Raw genomic sequence first — 18,234 nt, 5'->3', positions numbered from 1 at the left:
ATGGCAGGGAAACGATTCCCAGGGAACCCATTCCCGGGAGATCGGGGCCGACTGCTCAGATGGTTCATCTGGACACAGGGACTCCCCAAAGGCCGTGCTGACCCTTCCTCAGGTACATGGCGGTCTCAAGATACTTTCACCCAATCTTCCCTCCTTCCTTTCTTCACTTGGGGTCAGCCCTGCATTGCATCTGCTGGCTCCTCCCGCTTTCCCCAGCTCCCTATTTTCTCTCAAGAGTGTCTCTTAATACCATCCTTGTACATTTAGTCCTACTGGCATCTGCTTCTTAGAGGACCCAGACTAACACAGCCACCCAGGCACACATGGATAAAATCAGAAAGGTTGAGTTAGGGAGACTCGGATCCCTCAGTGGGACGTGATGAACCTAAGGAGGCTGTGACGGGTCTGCGTGTGAGGGCAAAATGGGCGGTGGGAGTGCAGGGGGGATCCTGGTCACCTTCTCACAGAGGCCTGCAGCTCACTGTTGACTGTCTGCCAGGCACAAGATAGATTCTCAGGAGGTCCAAGCAGATGTGACCACATGAAGATGGGTATGAATACAGACAAATGGATGGGGGCTGGTGGGCACCGGGGGAGAAGCTGAAGGGGTTCCCACCTAATTCTCAGAGAGCAGGAAGTGAGGTCAGCTCTGTGAATATGACCAGTCCACGGGGTGGGACCTTGCAAACTGGAGGTTTGGAACAGCTGCTATGGTGAGAGGGAGGGAGAGATGGCTGACAAAGACTGTAATGAAAAGAGAATGGAGAAGCGGCAGGGGCAGGAAAAGGTTTTAGGGCCTTGTAGGCCTTGGGAGGGTCTCTGGATTTTACACTAACTGCTAAAGGGAAACCTTGGAGGGTTTCGAGCTGGGGCCCTACAGGACCGGATCTGTAACATAGAAGGACATTCTGGATACTGCAGGAGATGAGAATGGATGCAGCAGACCAGTGAGGAGGTTACAGCAGTCGTCCAGGCAAGAGAGGACATGGCCCAGAGCCGGGCGGGAGCAGTGCAGATGCCGGTAGCTAAGAAAGTTCCCCTCTGATGACTCCTATTCTCCCAGTGAAATAAGAAGCAGGGACACTGACATCACCTGAGAGGGGGGCTGGATGGGTAGGTGGGATTGTGCTTTTATCTGTATGTTGGAAGGGTAGAAGAAAGAGGCAAAGTTGTTAAAAGATAAGTAATAAAAACTTACTTTAATGTATAAAATAGGTAACTAACGAGTACCTACTGTCTAGCACAAGCAACTCTACTCAATGCTCTGTGGTGACCTAAATGGGAAGGAAATCCAAAAAAGAGGGGATATATGTATATGTATAGCTGATTCACTTTGCTGTACAGTAGAAACAAACACAACATTGTAAAGCAACTATACTCCAATAAAAATTAAAAAAAATAAAAAAACCCTGCGTATTTAAGAAAGAAAGAAGAGGCTTAAATCTTTCATTACATTCCATTTTGAGCATTGGCCATAAGACTTATCTTTGATAGCACAGATTTTTAAAAATCCCTGTATTTTCCTTGATAAGTGATACCTAGCCCCTCCTCCCAGTGAAGTAACCACTTGATTTCTTTGCAACTCATGAACCGCTGCAGTTCCTGTTAGGATGGGGCAGTAGTTACTGATTCCTGTCCACCAGACCTTCCCTGAGTGGTTAGATCTGTAAAATTCATAAGTCTGTGTGTGTGTGTGTGTGTGTGTGTGTGTGTGTGTGTGTGTGTATGATGATCACATGCGCTCACACAACACGCAGTATGTATGACAAAACTGCTTTGACAAAGGTTTGCCTTTTTAAACAAAAAGTGTGTCATATATTTTTATTAAATCATAGAAAACTCATTTGTATACAAATTTTTCCACTTTGGGGACAATGGAATATTAAACAGCTGGGTAACAAAACAGTTGAAAGATACATCTCACTTTAAGCAGAGACAAATTTTAAGTCATCACATTTATTTAAAAAAAATGTTGAAATAATCAGTAACAGGTTATTGGCTTTTTTCACCTTTGGGTCAGAGGAATAGTATCTCTTATAAAGCCCCAATTCTCTTTAAGGATGCTTTTCATTACTCAAACCAACCATGAGTTTAAAAAGGTGATTAACTTGAAGTTTTAATACAAAATCAATTTCTTTTTCCCAACCATGGACTTTTAGGGTATTGTAAATGCTGAATTTCAGGACAGGGTCTCCTTTCACAGGACCTATTATGCTTCTTTTCTACAACAGCAAATGTGTATAATGGTACAGAATATATTTCAGAATAAGTTAAATATTAAGACATACAGTATGGCAATAATGTCCTACTTTTCTTTCTACCATGTAAATTCAAAAGTTCATCCTAATCTTCCACATTTATAAAAGGGTGAAGACTGAGGGATCCAGTGATAATGAAAATGCACAACCACCATCAGGACCACATCCTCTAAACACTCTGGCTGAATATATACAAATGGTCCTGCCAGAATCATGCCTGCGTTTGTTCCACAGGGGATCTCAATGAACAGACGCTGAAGGTCACCAAACAAAAATGGGCAGTGGTTTTGCAGTTTAGGTTGTCACTTGTTCTGCTTTTGAGCAGAGACCCAGAGGTCACACTGTGACATGTCTGCACTCACCACAAACACTCACAGAACATAAACACAAATTAAATATTAGCAAACATTTTAAATTAAATTGAAGACCGCTATTTTTAAGTGCATGAAGTATTTCCCCCTAGCTTCTTAACGCGTGTTACAGAGCGAGAACTAAGATCCTGGGTAACATTTGTGTTCCTACGTATTAGAGGCCAACGTGCTTCCTTTGAGAACTCCCTGGAGTAACACATGAGATCTTCAGGGGGACAAAAGGCAATTCTCCAATCTAAATGGAGGGATAGTCTCAAACAGTCATTTTCCCAAACTCCAGTTTGGATTTCAGACTCATTAAAGCAGGAACTCAAAAATGTGATCTTTGGGAGTGGCTCCTGGTGTCACCCGTGGTGACAGTCTGTGTCCCAGGACACTCGACTGACCCTTAATACTACAAGCCTCACTTCAAGCTGCCCCCAGGTCCTGGGACCCTGCTGTCAACTTGCAGACCTGGAGCTCTCCCAGGGAATGTGTAAACAAATCTGGGGAAAACCACGTTTCTGCAAGTTTTTGTTATGTCAGTGGTAAACCTCCTGGGCTAAGAAAAATAATAGGAAACGCCACCCCAATGGCAACTTCTCACGAGGCTTGTCTTCTGCTCATCCTGCTGTCGAAGACTACGAAGTCAACTCAAATATTCTTCGCCTCGCTTGCCCCAAATGGTAACTAAACAGAGTTAGAAGCTTTTCTTTGGACTACCTGATTCCTGAATTACGACAAAGGCTTATCTGAGCAAACGTGGCCCACTACCTCGTTACTGGAGGTGACTTGGAGAGGAGGCTAGGCTTTTGTGCAGGTTGGGATTCTGGCTGTGTCTGTTTCGACTTCGAACAGACGAGAACATGGTGTTGCAGCCCGGGACTTTGCACTTGTGGAGCTGGCGGAGGTGCACAGTTTTGTAGTGAGCCCTGAAGGTCCCCTTATTACTGTACGTCTTTTGGCAGAGGTGACATGTTATGGGCAGCCCAGACGGCAGGCTGGCAAGGCTCTGGTCGGCCTTCTCCATCAGGACGCAGATGGGATAGTCATCCTCCCCGGGGACCAGGCTCGCCCCTTCACAGTTGCCGTCGCTGTCCTCCATGAGCACGGTGCCTTCCTCGCTTGCCCCGTCTGAGTCCCAGGAGGAATGGCTGCTACTCTCCGATTTCATGCTCGAGGTAGTACTCAAATCCAGGATGGTGCCCTCGCTTGGCGGACCGGAGGTGTAGCTCTCCAGGCCGGCGCTGTGGACTTGGGCTACTGGGTAAACCAGGCTGCCCATCCGACTCGTTCCCTTGAAGATGACAGATGTCGGGGAGGCTTGCTGTGTGAAAGCCACACCCTGACAGGCCTCCTTAGCCATATCTTTCAACAAGTAAGCTGCACGGAAATGGTCTTCACTGCTCTCCAACACTTCTTGAGTCAACACTTTTTGGTGGAGGTTTAGGTTTGAACTGTGTCTACAAGAGTGAAAAGACGGTTAGCAATGGGTTGGGCTGTTGTTTCTGGTGTGTTAAAGACAGCCTTCATTCTGAGTAGAGACGCTACGCAGATACCAGGAAAGCTTGTGGCATGAGAGAAGTGATACAGTGTGTGTGTGGTGGACACTGCCCACTGCCGTTCACCACCTGTCACAAGTTAGCATTTGACCAGAAAGGTCAACAGAATATGTAGTTCTCTTCAGTTTCCACGATCTGATTGACACGTAAGTTCTGGTACCTCATCTTTAGAGAATGGCTGGACTACTTCAGTTAGGCCAGTTCAACTGGGACACTGGAACCAGGAGATCCCAGAAGAAAACTGGTCACAGACAATAAGGAACTAAGCAGAGGACTTTATTTCAATGAAACCAGGAAATATCTTCTAGAGCTGCACTGTCCAGTATGACAGCTACTCATAAGTGTATGAGCTCCTGAAAGGTGGCTATGACATATACTGAAATGATAATATTTTGGATAGGCTGAGTGAAATAAAATATGTTACTAACACTTACTTCACTTGTTTCTTTTTACTTTTTTAATGTGGCTACCAGAAAATTTAAAATTTCCTATGTGGCTTGCATGGTGGTCTAGAGTATTTGCATACATACCCCCACGCAAGTTCTACAGGTGTGATAATCTGACTGGCTAGAAATTGTATGTGTGTGCATGAGTGTGTGTGTGGGGTGTGCACATGTGTGTGTGCTAAATTTAGTTCATATCTGCAACATTTCACTATATACCAGACAGAAATCTTGCAAATGCAGCACTGTGAGCACACTGCCAATCATCTACCCAATGATTACTCCTAAAGGGCAGATAATAAGTATCCATTATGACACATGCCTTTTACTCATAAGGTATCATTTGGATGTAACTTGTCAATCAATGTCGGCCTTGCTCAGAGATCCCCTAACTACTGATGAGCAAAAACACCCCTTACCAGAGGGTACAATCTTAAAGGGGACTGGAGATTATTCCAAACAGGGAAGATACCTCCCCCAACGCAGATCAGAATGCATGCCAGGGTCAAACTGGGAAAAACACCCTCACCTAAATGACAAGGAATCAAATTTTCTCTTCTAAATCTCCAAGGACATATGGAAGGGGTGTTACTCATAAAATGTATCAAATTTACTTCTGAACTTCTTTTTAATCCTCTTATACATTCTTTTCTTGGGACATAATCAGAATTATACTCCCAGATCACCCACTTTGCAAGCAGCTCTTCTCAACTGCAACTCTGCCCTGTGATTATGTCAGCACCCTGGGTTGAAGGGGCAGGTATGTCTCGGCAGAAAACCAGACATTAGATTGACATACAGGTTCCAGTATACACAAGTGGTCAAAAAAAACGTCTGACAAACACATTTACTGGAACACCTTGCACAGAAAGGTCCCTGATGCAACAAAGCAAACCTCTGGGCCCTTTGCTCAATCCTGAGGATCCCATGAACACCAAGAGCTAACATGTGGGAAGCCCTCTCTCCTCCTTAACCATCCTCAGAGGGTTAGATGCACTTCCCAAGGTGCCATGTCCCCTGAGACCAGTGAGTACCACAGCTTCAAAAACCCTGTGACCACGTGCCAGGCTTTCTGTTTCCAGGACTAATGCTGTGCCTACTGCCCAGGTCTGCATTTCTTCCCTTCAACCTCTACACCTCCCCCTCCAACTCTTCCCTCCCGTTTGTGACTATTTAGATAAGCTGAGACCAGTGGTTTTCAAATTGCGGTCTGGGTACCCCTAGTGGTCCCTGAGATCCTTTCAGGATGTCCCTCAAGTCAGACTCCTTTCATGATGATACTAAGACATTGTTTTCCCTTTTCAGGCTCATTCTCTCACTCGTGTAGAGTAGAGTTTTCCAGAGGCTACGTGACCTGTGATATTGCAACAGATTGAATGCAGAAGCTGGTGTGAGAACCCAGTCGTCTTCTACCAGACCAGACATTAAAGATATTTGCAAAATGTAAAACAAAGCCACTTCTCACTAAGTTTTTGATCCAGAAAATGTAGTTATTTTTCATAAAAATGTAATGGTAACGTATAATAGGTTTTTTAAGTGATGTGATACATATTTTTTCAATTTTAATTTCTAATACAGTAAATATTGATAGATATAAACCCAAATAGACAAAAGTTCTTGAGGGTCTTGAGGTTTTAAGAATTTGTAAAGGGGCTGTGAGACCAAAACTTCTGCAAGCTGCTGGATTAGACAGAACTCCTCTGGGAAACCATCCCTAACTTCTCAGAGAGTTTGGTTAGTCGCCCCCCCATGTGCCCGTAACAGAATACCCCTGCTTCTAGCAGCCACCACCTTCAGCTGTAATCACCTGCTTACTGCTCTGTCTTCCCCACTGGCCTTCGTGGGCAGGAACTGTGTCTAGAGCACCTAACACAGAAGGTTATTAACTATTTGTTGGCTAAGTATCCACAGTGCTGTCCTCGTCCCTTTGTGACGGGTCCTAGGAACTGCTGTTGGCAGTAGCAGTGGCTTGAAGAGAGGACATCAGTTATCATTACAGCCATGCAATTCTCGTCTCTGACTCAGAAAAATGGTGGTGGGCCCGGGACTGCTCACAAAGTCCTGTTTAAAATAGTATCATTTTAATCACAGATTCTAGGGAAAATGCAGTCCAAGTCCTAGACTACTAGAATTAGTGGTTTGTTTACATTTAGAACGAAAGATGTTTTCCTGTGGTGGGGCAGGAGGTTTGCATCACAAAGAGGTTCCAAAATAAGAAAATGTTAAATATATGAAAAATAAATATAAATAGTATCTGAAATTCAATATGTCTTCTCATTTAGTAGACAAGGTAGGTCAGAACAGTATCATAAATACCAAGGATAACCTGACTGATATGACCATCTCTTCTTTATAACGACAGCTTATTCATGATCGAACACCCTTCTTGGAGGGTGGAGGAGGGGCACTGGCTCACTAATTTGGGTATCTTGGTGGTTTGGTGCAACATCCAGCAACAGAAACAGGAATTTTAACTAATATCACCCCTGCCGCATCCTCTCTGCTCAAGACACTGTGTGTGTTCTTAGGGGCCCTGTCCAGGAATGTGTGTGGGAGTCTATACATTTTCACCCTCTTAATAAATTAGGTGCTACAACTTGGACTGAGGCAATGGTGGTGTTGAGCTGCTCGAAGTCAAGCTTGTTTGAGCGAATGTAACATTTTGATATTCTGTGAACAATTTAGCATCCACAATGCTGCATTTCATCAGTGAGCTGGTTCTCTCCTTAAAGCCTCCTGGGGTCATCTTTTGGTAAGCTTCCTCTTCCCTTTACAGGCTGGGGAGGAAGGCGACCTGAAGAGTGGTTATGTGACTCAAGTTCATTAAGAAAAGCACAAGTAAGATAGTAACGCCAGTGCTGTGTCCCCAGAGCGATGAGAGATACTCTATAACCGGGCGCTCTGTACAAACAGTCTGACTCTGTGTGGTGGGGTCATGAAAACCCGGCACTGAAAGACTTCTCATCTTTGAACCATACATCACAGACACTGAAATAACCTGTTAATTGCCTTTACTCTTTGATATCTTAGTATTTCAAAAATCTTCAATCAGGCAGCTATTCTTCCTTTCAAAAACAGTGGTTAAATAGAAATCGGAGAAAACGTTTCATTCTGTGGACTTCATAGTGTGAAATGAAAATCAGAGAAGTTTTCGGGAGCTACAATCCTAACTTTAAAAGCTCCCCCGCTTCCTCCCCCTTTATTGTGTGAACTAGTTCATGACGCCTTATCCCAAACCCTTGGGCCCAGATGTTTCTGAATCCAGAATTTCTCAGGCTTTAAAAAGGCAGAATGATGCATATACTGTCATATCGTGGCAATGCCCCCATAATAAATCCATTAACATTTCTGTATGGAATATATAGTAAAAAAATCCACACAAAGGGAGATTTAAAAAGATTAAAATAGCCTCACATCATTTCAGGTCAGGTTTTGTGGCTAAATGAGTTTAAATTCTGGAATTGAAAATCCAGGAATCTGGATCTATAGAACACCGTTTCTCAATCTGTGGTCCCTGGAATAGCATCAGTGTCCCCTGGGAACTTAGCAATGCAAACTCTCACATCTCGTCCCAGACCAAGTGAAGCAGAAATTCTAGGGGGAGGGCTCAGAAGTCTGTTTTAACAACCCTCCAGGTGACTCAGAGGCATGCTAAAGTTTAAGAACCACTGCCTTGGAAGAAATGATTGCCACCAGACGTCTTACCTGTCTCTGCTCCTGCGGGAGGGGAATGTGGCCTTACAGCCCTCCAGCGTGCACGTGTGCGTTTCTTTGGCATGCATGTTCTTGTGATGCATCTTCACACCGCAAGCATTTTTAAAAGTCTTCTTGCAGATGTCACACTGGAAGCGATTTTCCTCCTTCGGCCTCGCTAATGTGTGCTGACCTGAGTGCTCCAGCTCTTTGGAATCTTCAAAACAAGGAAAAGCCATCCCCCGGCTGGACAAAGCACTGAGGAGGCCCCCAGCCAGAAGGCGCTGCTGCAGCTTGACGTAGTCAGGAAAAGGGACACAGGGCTCCACCCCGGGGGTGAGGTGAGGTTCACGGCCACCATCCTCCCCGTCCCGTGGCACCACGGTCAGCACTGACTTCTGCTCAGTTTCCCTCTCCGAGTTGTATGTGGCCTGCTCGGGGGTTTGGCGGAGGGCTCCACTGGACTCGATCGCCGGTTTGAGATGGCAGGGCCTCTCTCCTTCAGGACCAGGCTTCCCTAAGCTTCCCAGTGGGGCTCTGTCTGACCGGGGGCTGCAGGTCTCCAGCTCGTCTTCACTGACCACCTGCAGGGGCATGTCTTCATCTGAGCTGAGAGTGTGCCTCTTCTCATCCGCTATCTCCACAGCCTCCTTCTCTATTTTGATGGGCATACTGGACTTCCGCGATTTCTTCTTGGGCAGGGCATCGAATGGCATTTCGTTGGAAACCAGTTGTTCCGGGATTGAAGAGGACAGCAGAGGGAGGGAAGGTAGCATCCCAGGTGTGTTTGCTAGCTCAGCCGGGGTGGCCGGACTGCGGTAGAAAGGAAGGACCGGCTGGACCGTCTTCAGGTTGGGAAAAAGCACTCCGTTTTGGCCAATGCTTGGGAAGGCTGGCTGGCTCCGGGAATCCTCCCCTGAACCAGTGTAGCCAGGGAAAGGTCGACAGTCTGGAGAAGTCACCCGGAAACCGGGGCGCTTATAGCTCTCAGAGGCAGCCAGGTTCAGGCTGTTCCTCAGGTCTTTGTCCCTGTTGTTTCTGTTCATTGGCATGTGCAGCCGGGGGTTGGGGTTGGCGCTGTGGCGGTTCCGGCTCCTCAGGGAGCTGAACACCATGTTACAGCCTTCGATGGTGCACTTATGCTTGATCTTCAGGTGGACGGCATTGTAGTGGATCTTGAGGGTGCCTTTGTCGTAGAAGGTCTTCTCACACGCTGTACAGAACACCCGGCCCTTCTTTGTGCCGAGGCTGTTCCTCTCGGACTTCACTTTGCCCTCTGGGGACAACTGTGTCCTTTCGAGCTTTGTGATGATGTTGTATGAGCTGGAGTCACTTAAATGGGCACTGTCTTCCTTTGTAGTAACAGGACCTGGACAGTTTAGACACTGCTCTTTTTCAACCTGAAATGGGGTGGAACTGGAAGTTAAGAAGCTGCTGTTGGGGAAGGGTCCGTGGACTTCCTGTTTGGGGTCCTGACTTTGGTCCTGACCCTGCTCCAGCACATATGGTTCGGGCACTGACCCTATCAGTGCGGGAGGCACGGGGTTGAAGAACTGGAAGGGCAGCATGAAGGTCATGTTGTTTATGAGGTTCTCAAAGGGGTGTATACTGCCGGGGTTTCCTTTGTCTACAGGAGGGGGGAGGCTGCCACTCCGGTGGCTGCAGCTCTCGATGAAAGCCCTGATATCTACGTTCGCCGTGGAGGGCGGGATGATGATAGACTGCTCTTCCTTCTCTTGAATTACCATGAGCTCAACGATAGACTTGGTCTCTCCAAAACGAAGAAACTGCTGCAAGGTGGCCAGCTCTTCCTCACTGGTCATGATGCTCCAGTGATCCAACACCTTTCCTGATGCATCCTAAACCCAAACCAGAATTAAGAAGGGCAATTAATTGACTATTCCTTACCCTTTTCTCTAAGAAAGGAACCACGTGTGTGGTCAGGGCCTCCACCAGCACCACACGGCACTTTTGTACATATTAGAAAAAGACACCCCTGTGAGCACAAGGCTTGATGAGTTCAGCCCTCGCTCACCCCACTGTCCTAGGACAGAAACTCTGTGCAGAAAATAAACTGCACAAAGGTAAGCAGTGGTCCAGAAGAGAGAAATAAAATATCACTCAAGCCTAAGGGAAGTTTGGTGATTATTTTCCATCTTATTTCAAACCAATTGGTTGTCTTGCATCAGGCATAATTTTCCTCCACTAAAATTAAAATATGTATCATTTGAACAATAGTAGCTTCTTTATCTAAAGAGTATAGATGAGGCAATCAGGCCTAGATATAGTTCAAGTATTTATTCGCTGCAAGTCTAATAATCTTTCCTAAGCAACTAACATTGAAAAACAAATGAACCTGTATTGATCTATTGCCTATGTTCACAAGGCAGAGCTGTAATTACACTGGAGTGTTGGAGATCTTTCAAACTCTAGCAAGGCCTAACTTTTCCCAAAACTACAATAAATATTTTATCACAGAACATGTATTTGATGGCCTACTGAGATTTTTCACAGTGCATGTAGGAGTTCTGAAGATGATGAGGAATGTAACATCATAAATTTTTCATGCACTAGAGGTTCAAGGTAATTGATTCCATATTTTTAATCCTAACACTAGAAAGCAAGATTATTAGGATCATTAAATATTGATCTATGTCATAATGTAAGATCATAATGCTGCTCTACATAAAAGGTGGTTTCTAGCCTGCTGGGGGTCCTGCACTCGAGGTGAGCAAACATGTTTCCAGAGGAAGACTGGAGGCATTGTCAGAGTTTGAAAGAAGTGGGTTCAAATTCTCAGTCTGCTGCATACAAGCTGAGTGACTTCAGCAAGATTTAGAAGCACTCAGTCTCTGGTTTTCCAACTGGAAAATGGGGATAATCTACCTACCTTGTGAGATTACTGGAAGAAGGTCTAAGTCAATAAATGCCTGTTATTAGTGTTTGTTTCAGGGTTATGGCCCAGCTGAGTTAGACTGAAGTGTATGTTAGTCTTGGAAATAACATTCATCCACCCATTTCGTTGAAATTTTTATCAAAGTTAGCTGACATTTTCTAGTGTAGTGACAAGAAATAAAATGTTGTAGCTGTTTCATATGTCAGAGAAATGATAGAATTCACACCAGGGAATATGTTCTTTGCTGTTGAAACACCTTGATAGCCTCTCTGGATAGGAAGCATAAGGCCTACCCCCCACAGTATGGTACAGAAAAAGAGGTACAACACTCTGCAAAGGAAAGAGATGAGAGAAGGGCCGAAAGGCATGGAATGATGGAAAGACGTAGAGAAAATGCGAGGAGGCCAAAAGGAACTGGAGAGGCAGAGAGAGAATGAGCCAGAGCATGCAAAGAGAAATATCACAAGGTGATGGAGCCTGGGAAGGAAAATTGGCAGTAGGATGGATGGCAGAGGGCTTTAAAGAACAGGAAGGTGTGGCATGAAATTGTAACTGTTTGCTGTGCGGTTCTGCAATGTAAGTTCCCTTCCTCAACCCCAAACTCTCAGTAAAATCTGAAACATGATGTTTTGTGTCAGTAAATAGTTTGAGGATAATAAAAGAAACGGAGGCATCACCAAGGATGGGGCAAATGGCTGACTGTGGAAGAGCTGGCTGAGGGAAACCTAAAGCAGAGAATATGTCATGCTCCCGCATCCTCAAGTCTTACAGATACCTTGAGGAAAGGCACTGGATTTCACCCAGCGCATGAGGTAGCGCTTAAGACATTAGAAATAACTATGAAAGGGAAGGATGACTACCAATGGCTGTAGCACTGTAGGCAACGGGGTTACATCAGTTCCAAGGACACGAGCTTCGGAAGACATTCTAGGAGAACAGTGCCCACGGTCCCCATACCTGCAGCACGTATCCACGGATGTAATCCTGGAGGGTCCAGTCCAAGGCATGGAGGATCTGGAGGACCTCATCTTGCTTCAACACACTGAAGAGCCGGTCCAGGAGGATTTTCAGGCGAACAGGGATGGCCTGGGTCCCATACAGCATGAGGCTGCTAATATCAAACACCACGTTGGACTGGACAATCTCCACCTGGCTTGTTGGATACACGGGGGGAATCCTTAGCTTACTTAGAGCTGAAAAAGTGAATTGAAGAAATATCGTTTTTCAAGATTCTACTTTTAAGAGAAACAGTGCACAGAAGTAGGTTAGTGCTAACTCTCAGTTATTTGTTCCAGTAGAAAAACCACAAATACGCAAACAATTAATAATCTTAATAGCTATCTGGCTCCAAGTTATTCTCAGGAAATTCTAAAATGAAATGGACTAGCCTGAGAGGCTTCTTTTCTCCCTTTCCTGTGGCGTGCCTAAGGAGTAAAACAGCCGCAAGTAGGGACCGTGCACAGAAAACAGGTAAAAACGAAGGCGGCAGGTGCATAATCAAGAGGATGGAAAACCAGGAGGCACGGGGTCTGGGGAAGAACCTGGACTTGGAAATCCAACAGATCTGGGTTGGAGCCCTGGTCTGCCACTATCTAGTTGTTGGGCTGGGCAAGTTAAGCCACTGAACTCCATGCTGTCCAATGCAACAGTCATCAGTCACAGATGGCTATTCAAATTTAGATTTAAATTAACATAAAATAAAACTAAAAATTCAGTTCACCAGTTGTGCTAGTCACATTTCAAGTACTTGTAGCCACATGTGGCTAGTGTAGGGCTGTCAGGTACAGCAAATAAAAAAACAAATAAAAATTAAACTTGAATATACATTTCAGATAAAAAATGAATAAGTGGTATACACTTAAACCAAAAATAGTCTTTGGGATATACTTAGGCTAAAAAATTATGTATAGTTTAACTGAAATTCAAATTCAACTGAGCATTCTGTTTTTCCATCTAGCAGCCCTGGGTTACAGGCTACTATATTAGACAGCACAGAGCATTTCTACTGTTGCAGAATGACAGCCCTGAAGCACCATTTTCTACATCTTTAGAAGGGGGTTGATAAACACTTAACATATAGAGTTGTTAATATTCAAAGAGATAACATATATAAAGCTCTTAGGCTGTTACCTGGCACATAGCAGTAACTTACAAATGTTAGCTGTCATTCTTAGATATTAAATCTGTTCCTGAATAACTAAGTTATTTAAAGGGAACACTAAAGACCAAGAGAGGGGGCAAAATAAAGTTACCGTGGGCCACCCATCCATGTCTGCACTGCTCACACTGACGGTGGTGTATTTTCCCTGGTTTGAAGCTTTGGCAACTACAGTTCAGAGTACAGCCGATGGCCTGCAGAAGAGAACACAGGGATACCTGGCATGTTAGTGAGGCGTGGAACACACATCACATTTACATAACAAAACACACTCCTCCACTGAGCAACGTTCTTTGAGTGATGTGTGCCCACTCTGTGCCAGGCCCAGACCTGTAGAGTGTATCCTGGAAAGTGGGGAAGCTGGCCCCAGACCTGGAGACGGTGAACATGCTACACAGATGTTCTGCATGCGAGAATGGGCTAACATCCCAGAACTCTTTATAAGAAAGGATTACAGGTGGGAAGGAAACATCTTGCTTGTTATTAAGGACACAGAAAGGGTGAAGAAGAGTCACATTCTCACTGAATCTCTAAGTTGACCAGAATAGCAACCCTGAAAGGTATACACCAGCTACCCTGATGCAAGTAAATAGGAGAGCGATCAGAACTGAGAGTAACACACGTGTGTAATTCGTTACCCCCCAAAATGAGGCAGAGGCTGAATATCAAGACAGATTTGAGGACATGCAATGGCTGACCACACTGACGATGATTCCCCGACCCCGCTCACTGGACTGTGTGACTAACAGACGCACACAGGCTGGACAAGCCCTGCATCGATGCCCAGGCGCAGGTTGAAGTGTCGGGTGTAGTGTGGGGGTGTGGAGTGTGCAAACACACAACTGAAACTGAAACTAGAGATGTACGTGACAACAAAGTTCTAGTATTAAGAACAAAGCTTCACGTGTATTTTTTTTTTTTTTTTTTTTTTTGTGGTACGCGGGCCTCTCCCTGTTGTGGCCTCTCCCGTTGCGGAGCACAGGCTCTGGACGCGCAGGCTCAGTGGCCATGGCTCATGGGCCCAGCCGCTCCGCGGCATGTGGGATCCTCCCGGACCGGGGCACGAACCCGTGTCCCCCGCATCAGCAGGTGGACTCTCAACCACTGCGCCACCAGGGAAGCCCACTTCACGTGCATTTTTAAGATGAATTTCTCAAAAGGGGATAGAGGCCTGAGGAATGTAATCTATTATTAAAGAGAAAAAGCTCTCACAGGAGCTCTGTCAGTGATATTCCTGGGAAGCACCACTGTGTGGAATCTGTATGATTCAAGAGAGCTTTAACACTGGGGAGTGTCTCTGTGTTTGGAGGGGATGAAAGAGCCCTATGACTATGGGTTTAAACCCTCCATGTGACAATTAAGGGACTATGTGGCCTTGGGTGGGGACAGGGAAGAGGAGAATCTGGCCTAGGACACTTTAAGGAGTATATAACTAGTCCTCACTCAAAAATCAGTTGCTGCTGGGATTGTAAAATGGTGCAGCCACTTTGGAAAACCGTCTGGCTGATCCTCACAAACACAGTTACTATACAACCAAGCAATTCCACTCCTAGGTATAAGCCCAAGAGAACTGAAGACATATGTCCACGCAAACTTGTACCCGAACTTTAAATAATCGGCATTATTTATATTAGCCCCGAAGTGGAAACAACCTCAATATTGATCAGCTGATGAATGGATAAACAAAATGTGGTATGTCCATACAATGGGATATCACTAGGCCATAAGAATGAAGTACTGACACCTGCTAAAACATGGGTGAACTCTGAAAATATTATGCTAATGAAAGAAGCCAAGTACAAACAGTCACAGGTGGAATGATTCCATTTATGTGAACTGTCAAGGACAGGCCAATCCACAGAGGCACAGAGCAGACTAGTGGTTACCGGGGTCGTGGGGAGCAGGTAGGGATGAGGAGTGACTGCTAACGGGTGGTAGTGGGGGGAAAGGGTAATCTTTTTTGTTTGTTTTCATCTTTTTAAAAAAATTAATTAATTAATTAATTTTTGGCCGCGTTGGGTCTTTGTGTCTGTGGGCGGGCTTTCTCTAGTGGCGGCCAGTGGGGGCTACTCTTCGTTGCAGTGCGTGGGATATACTCCTTGGAGCAGAACTGCTGCATCATATAGTAACTCTATGTTTAACTTTTTGAGAAAAATCCCAAACTGTTTTTCAAAGTTTATATTCCTACCAGCAGTCTATGAGGGCTCTGATTTCTCCACATCCCCACCAACACTAGTTGCTGTTTGCCTTTTCTACTGTAGTTATCCTACTGGGCATAAGTGGTATCTCACTGTGGTTTTGATTTCATTTCCCTGACGGCTAATGGTGTTCAGCATCTTTTCATGTGCTTGACGGCCATCTGTATGTCTGTTCAGATCTGTTGCCCAGTTTTAAATTGGGTTGTCTTTTTAGCATTGAGTCATAAGAGTTCTTTATATACTCTAGGTACAAGCCCCTTACCAGATGTACGATTTGCAAATATTTTCTCCAATCCTTGGCTTATCCTTTCACTTTCTTCACAGTACCCTTTGAAACACAGATAGTTTAAATTCTGACCAGAGTTTCTTTTTTTTTTTTTTTTTTGCGGTACGTGGGCCTCTCACTGCCGTGGCCTCTCTCTTTGCGGAGCACAGCCTCCGGACGCACAGGCTCAGCGGCCGTGGCTCACGGGCCCAACTGCTCCGCGGCATGTGGGATCTTCCCGGACCGGGGCACGAACCTGTGTCCCCTGCATTGGCAGGCGGACTCTCAACCACTGCACCACCAGGGGAGCCCCAGAGTTTCTTTCTGAGGTGATGAAAATGTTCTAAAATCAGGTAGTAGTGATGGTTGCACAACTCAATGAATACAGTGAAACCACTCAGTTGTATACTTTATAAGGGTGAATTTTATGGTATGTGAATTATATTTTGATAAAAATATTATTTTAAAAAATCAGTCCACTATACTCCTATTAGAATGGCCAAAATCCAGAACACTGACAGCATCAAATGATTGTGAGGATGTGGAGCAACAGAAATCTCATTCATTGCTGATGAGAACGCAAAATAGTAATAAAGCTACTTTGGAAGACAGTTTGGTGGTTTCTTATAGAACTAAGCACACTCTTACCGTACAATCCAGTAACTGCACTCTTTGGTATTTACCCAAAGAAGCTGAAAACTTATGCCCACACAAAACCTGCACATGGATGTTTATAGCAGCTTTATTCATAATTTCTAAGACTTGGAAGTAAACAAGATGTCCTTTAGTTGGCAAATAGATAAACTGTGGTACACCCAAACAACAGAATATTATTCAGCACAAAAAAGACATGAGCTATAAAGCTATGAAAGGACATGGAGGAAATGTAAATGCATATTATTAAGTGAAAGAAGCCAATCTGAAAAGGCTACATACTGCATGATTCCAACTTTAAAACATTCTGGAAAAGGGAAAACTATGGAGACAGTAAAAAGATCAGTGGTTGCCAGGGGGTTGGCAAGGGTTGGGGAATGAACAGGAGGAACACAGAGGATTTTTAGGGCAGTGAAAATACTCTGTATGATACTATAATGATAGATACTTGTCATTGTACATTTTTCCAAACCCATAGGGTGTACAACACCAAGAGTGAACTCTAAGGTTAAACCATGGATTTTGGGTGATTATGATGTGTCAAATGTTGGTTCATCAATTATAACAAATGTACCCTCCGGTGAGGGACGTTGAAAATAGGGGAGGCTATGACTACGTGGAGGTAGGGGATATATGGGAAATCCTTGTACTTTCCTTTCAATTTTTCTATGGATCTAAAAGTATTCTAAAAAAATAAAGTCTTTTAAAAAACCCGTGACCTTCCTTAAATACAGGTTAAACTTTATATGATTTGACCGTTATCTACAATTTCTTTTGGATTACAATGGGCCTGAACAGAACAACTAGACAGAGATTTTCAGGTGAAGGAATAGGGCTGTTTATAACTGAGGTGTACAGCAGACAGCAACAGTGTTACCGAATCCCTTCAACAGGCTATCAAAAAACAGGAAATATGGGTAAAAGGGTTTTGCTCTTTGTAAAGTCATAGAATATAACATAAAGAACTCCAGATGATCAGAACAGTCTCTCACTCTAATAATGAATACATTCTCATCTGGGGTATACCATCCCCAAAGGGTGAAAACTATTCCATTCTTTTTATGTATAGAGCACACATATACATACATAAACAGATATATAGTATATGGTGTGAAACTACAATTTCATTGTGGTAGGCACAATTAGAAAAAAATTTCTACAGTCTCCTTAGATGCGTGTGGGGGTGAATAATGAAAAATAAGATCAAGAAATATTGCTCTAATGACAGAAATTATTTTACTTTTTGGTTATATAGTTTCTACTTGTGTACACATATACAAATGTATTATTGATAAATATACAAACACACACATCTATATACCTGCACACATAATTATATAGTTATCTTGACTGGAAGTTAAAGGATAAAAATGAGTAATGGTTTAGTTTCTACTACACACTGTCAAAATTTAAGAGTGTCATTACCTCAGTTTGCAGCATTCCTATGTTGTCCAGCTTCTAAACTTCCCTGCGACTCCCTGAATGTCAGCTCACAGGCAAACCAATCATCTATACTCTCAATAGCTACCAGCACACTTAGTACTAAACCTCTGAAATATTTCACCACCTACATTCTACAAATATGACTGTTTTAATGGAAATTTTTAAAAGAAGAAAAGTTCTTATTTTGGATTATGTCCCTCAAGATGCTATTCATTCTTTAAAAACAAGGTATTGGAACTATATAAAGTGAATTCACATTTTATTTACTTGGAAAATAGGACCTGCCTGAATTAGAGAAAGATGTCCTTGAGCAC

General features: G+C 44.1%; 1 protein-coding gene across 1 annotated transcript in view; it reads right to left on the bottom strand.

Moving 5' to 3' along the window:
* Window positions 1-1,794: 1,794 nt before the first annotated feature.
* The window catches only part of BNC1 (basonuclin zinc finger protein 1), a 31,513-nt gene continuing 15,073 nt past the window's right edge, over window positions 1,795-18,234 (bottom strand). Inside the window, exons 2-5 of the mRNA XM_060003611.1 lie at window positions 13,455-13,554; window positions 12,160-12,395; window positions 8,319-10,165; window positions 1,795-4,071 (exon numbers count right to left, since the gene is read on the bottom strand). Coding sequence (XP_059859594.1) covers window positions 3,387-4,071; window positions 8,319-10,165; window positions 12,160-12,395; window positions 13,455-13,554 — 2,868 coding nt within the window. The 3' untranslated portion in view covers window positions 1,795-3,386. The remainder of the gene's footprint in view (window positions 4,072-8,318; window positions 10,166-12,159; window positions 12,396-13,454; window positions 13,555-18,234) is intronic.

The sequence above is a fragment of the Delphinus delphis genome, chromosome 2 (genome assembly GCF_949987515.2).
Source record: "Delphinus delphis chromosome 2, mDelDel1.2, whole genome shotgun sequence".
In the NCBI taxonomy this organism is placed as follows: domain Eukaryota; kingdom Metazoa; phylum Chordata; class Mammalia; order Artiodactyla; family Delphinidae; genus Delphinus; species Delphinus delphis.
Note: the sequence above shows the minus strand (reverse complement) of the source record. Positions and strands in the feature narration are given on the sequence as shown.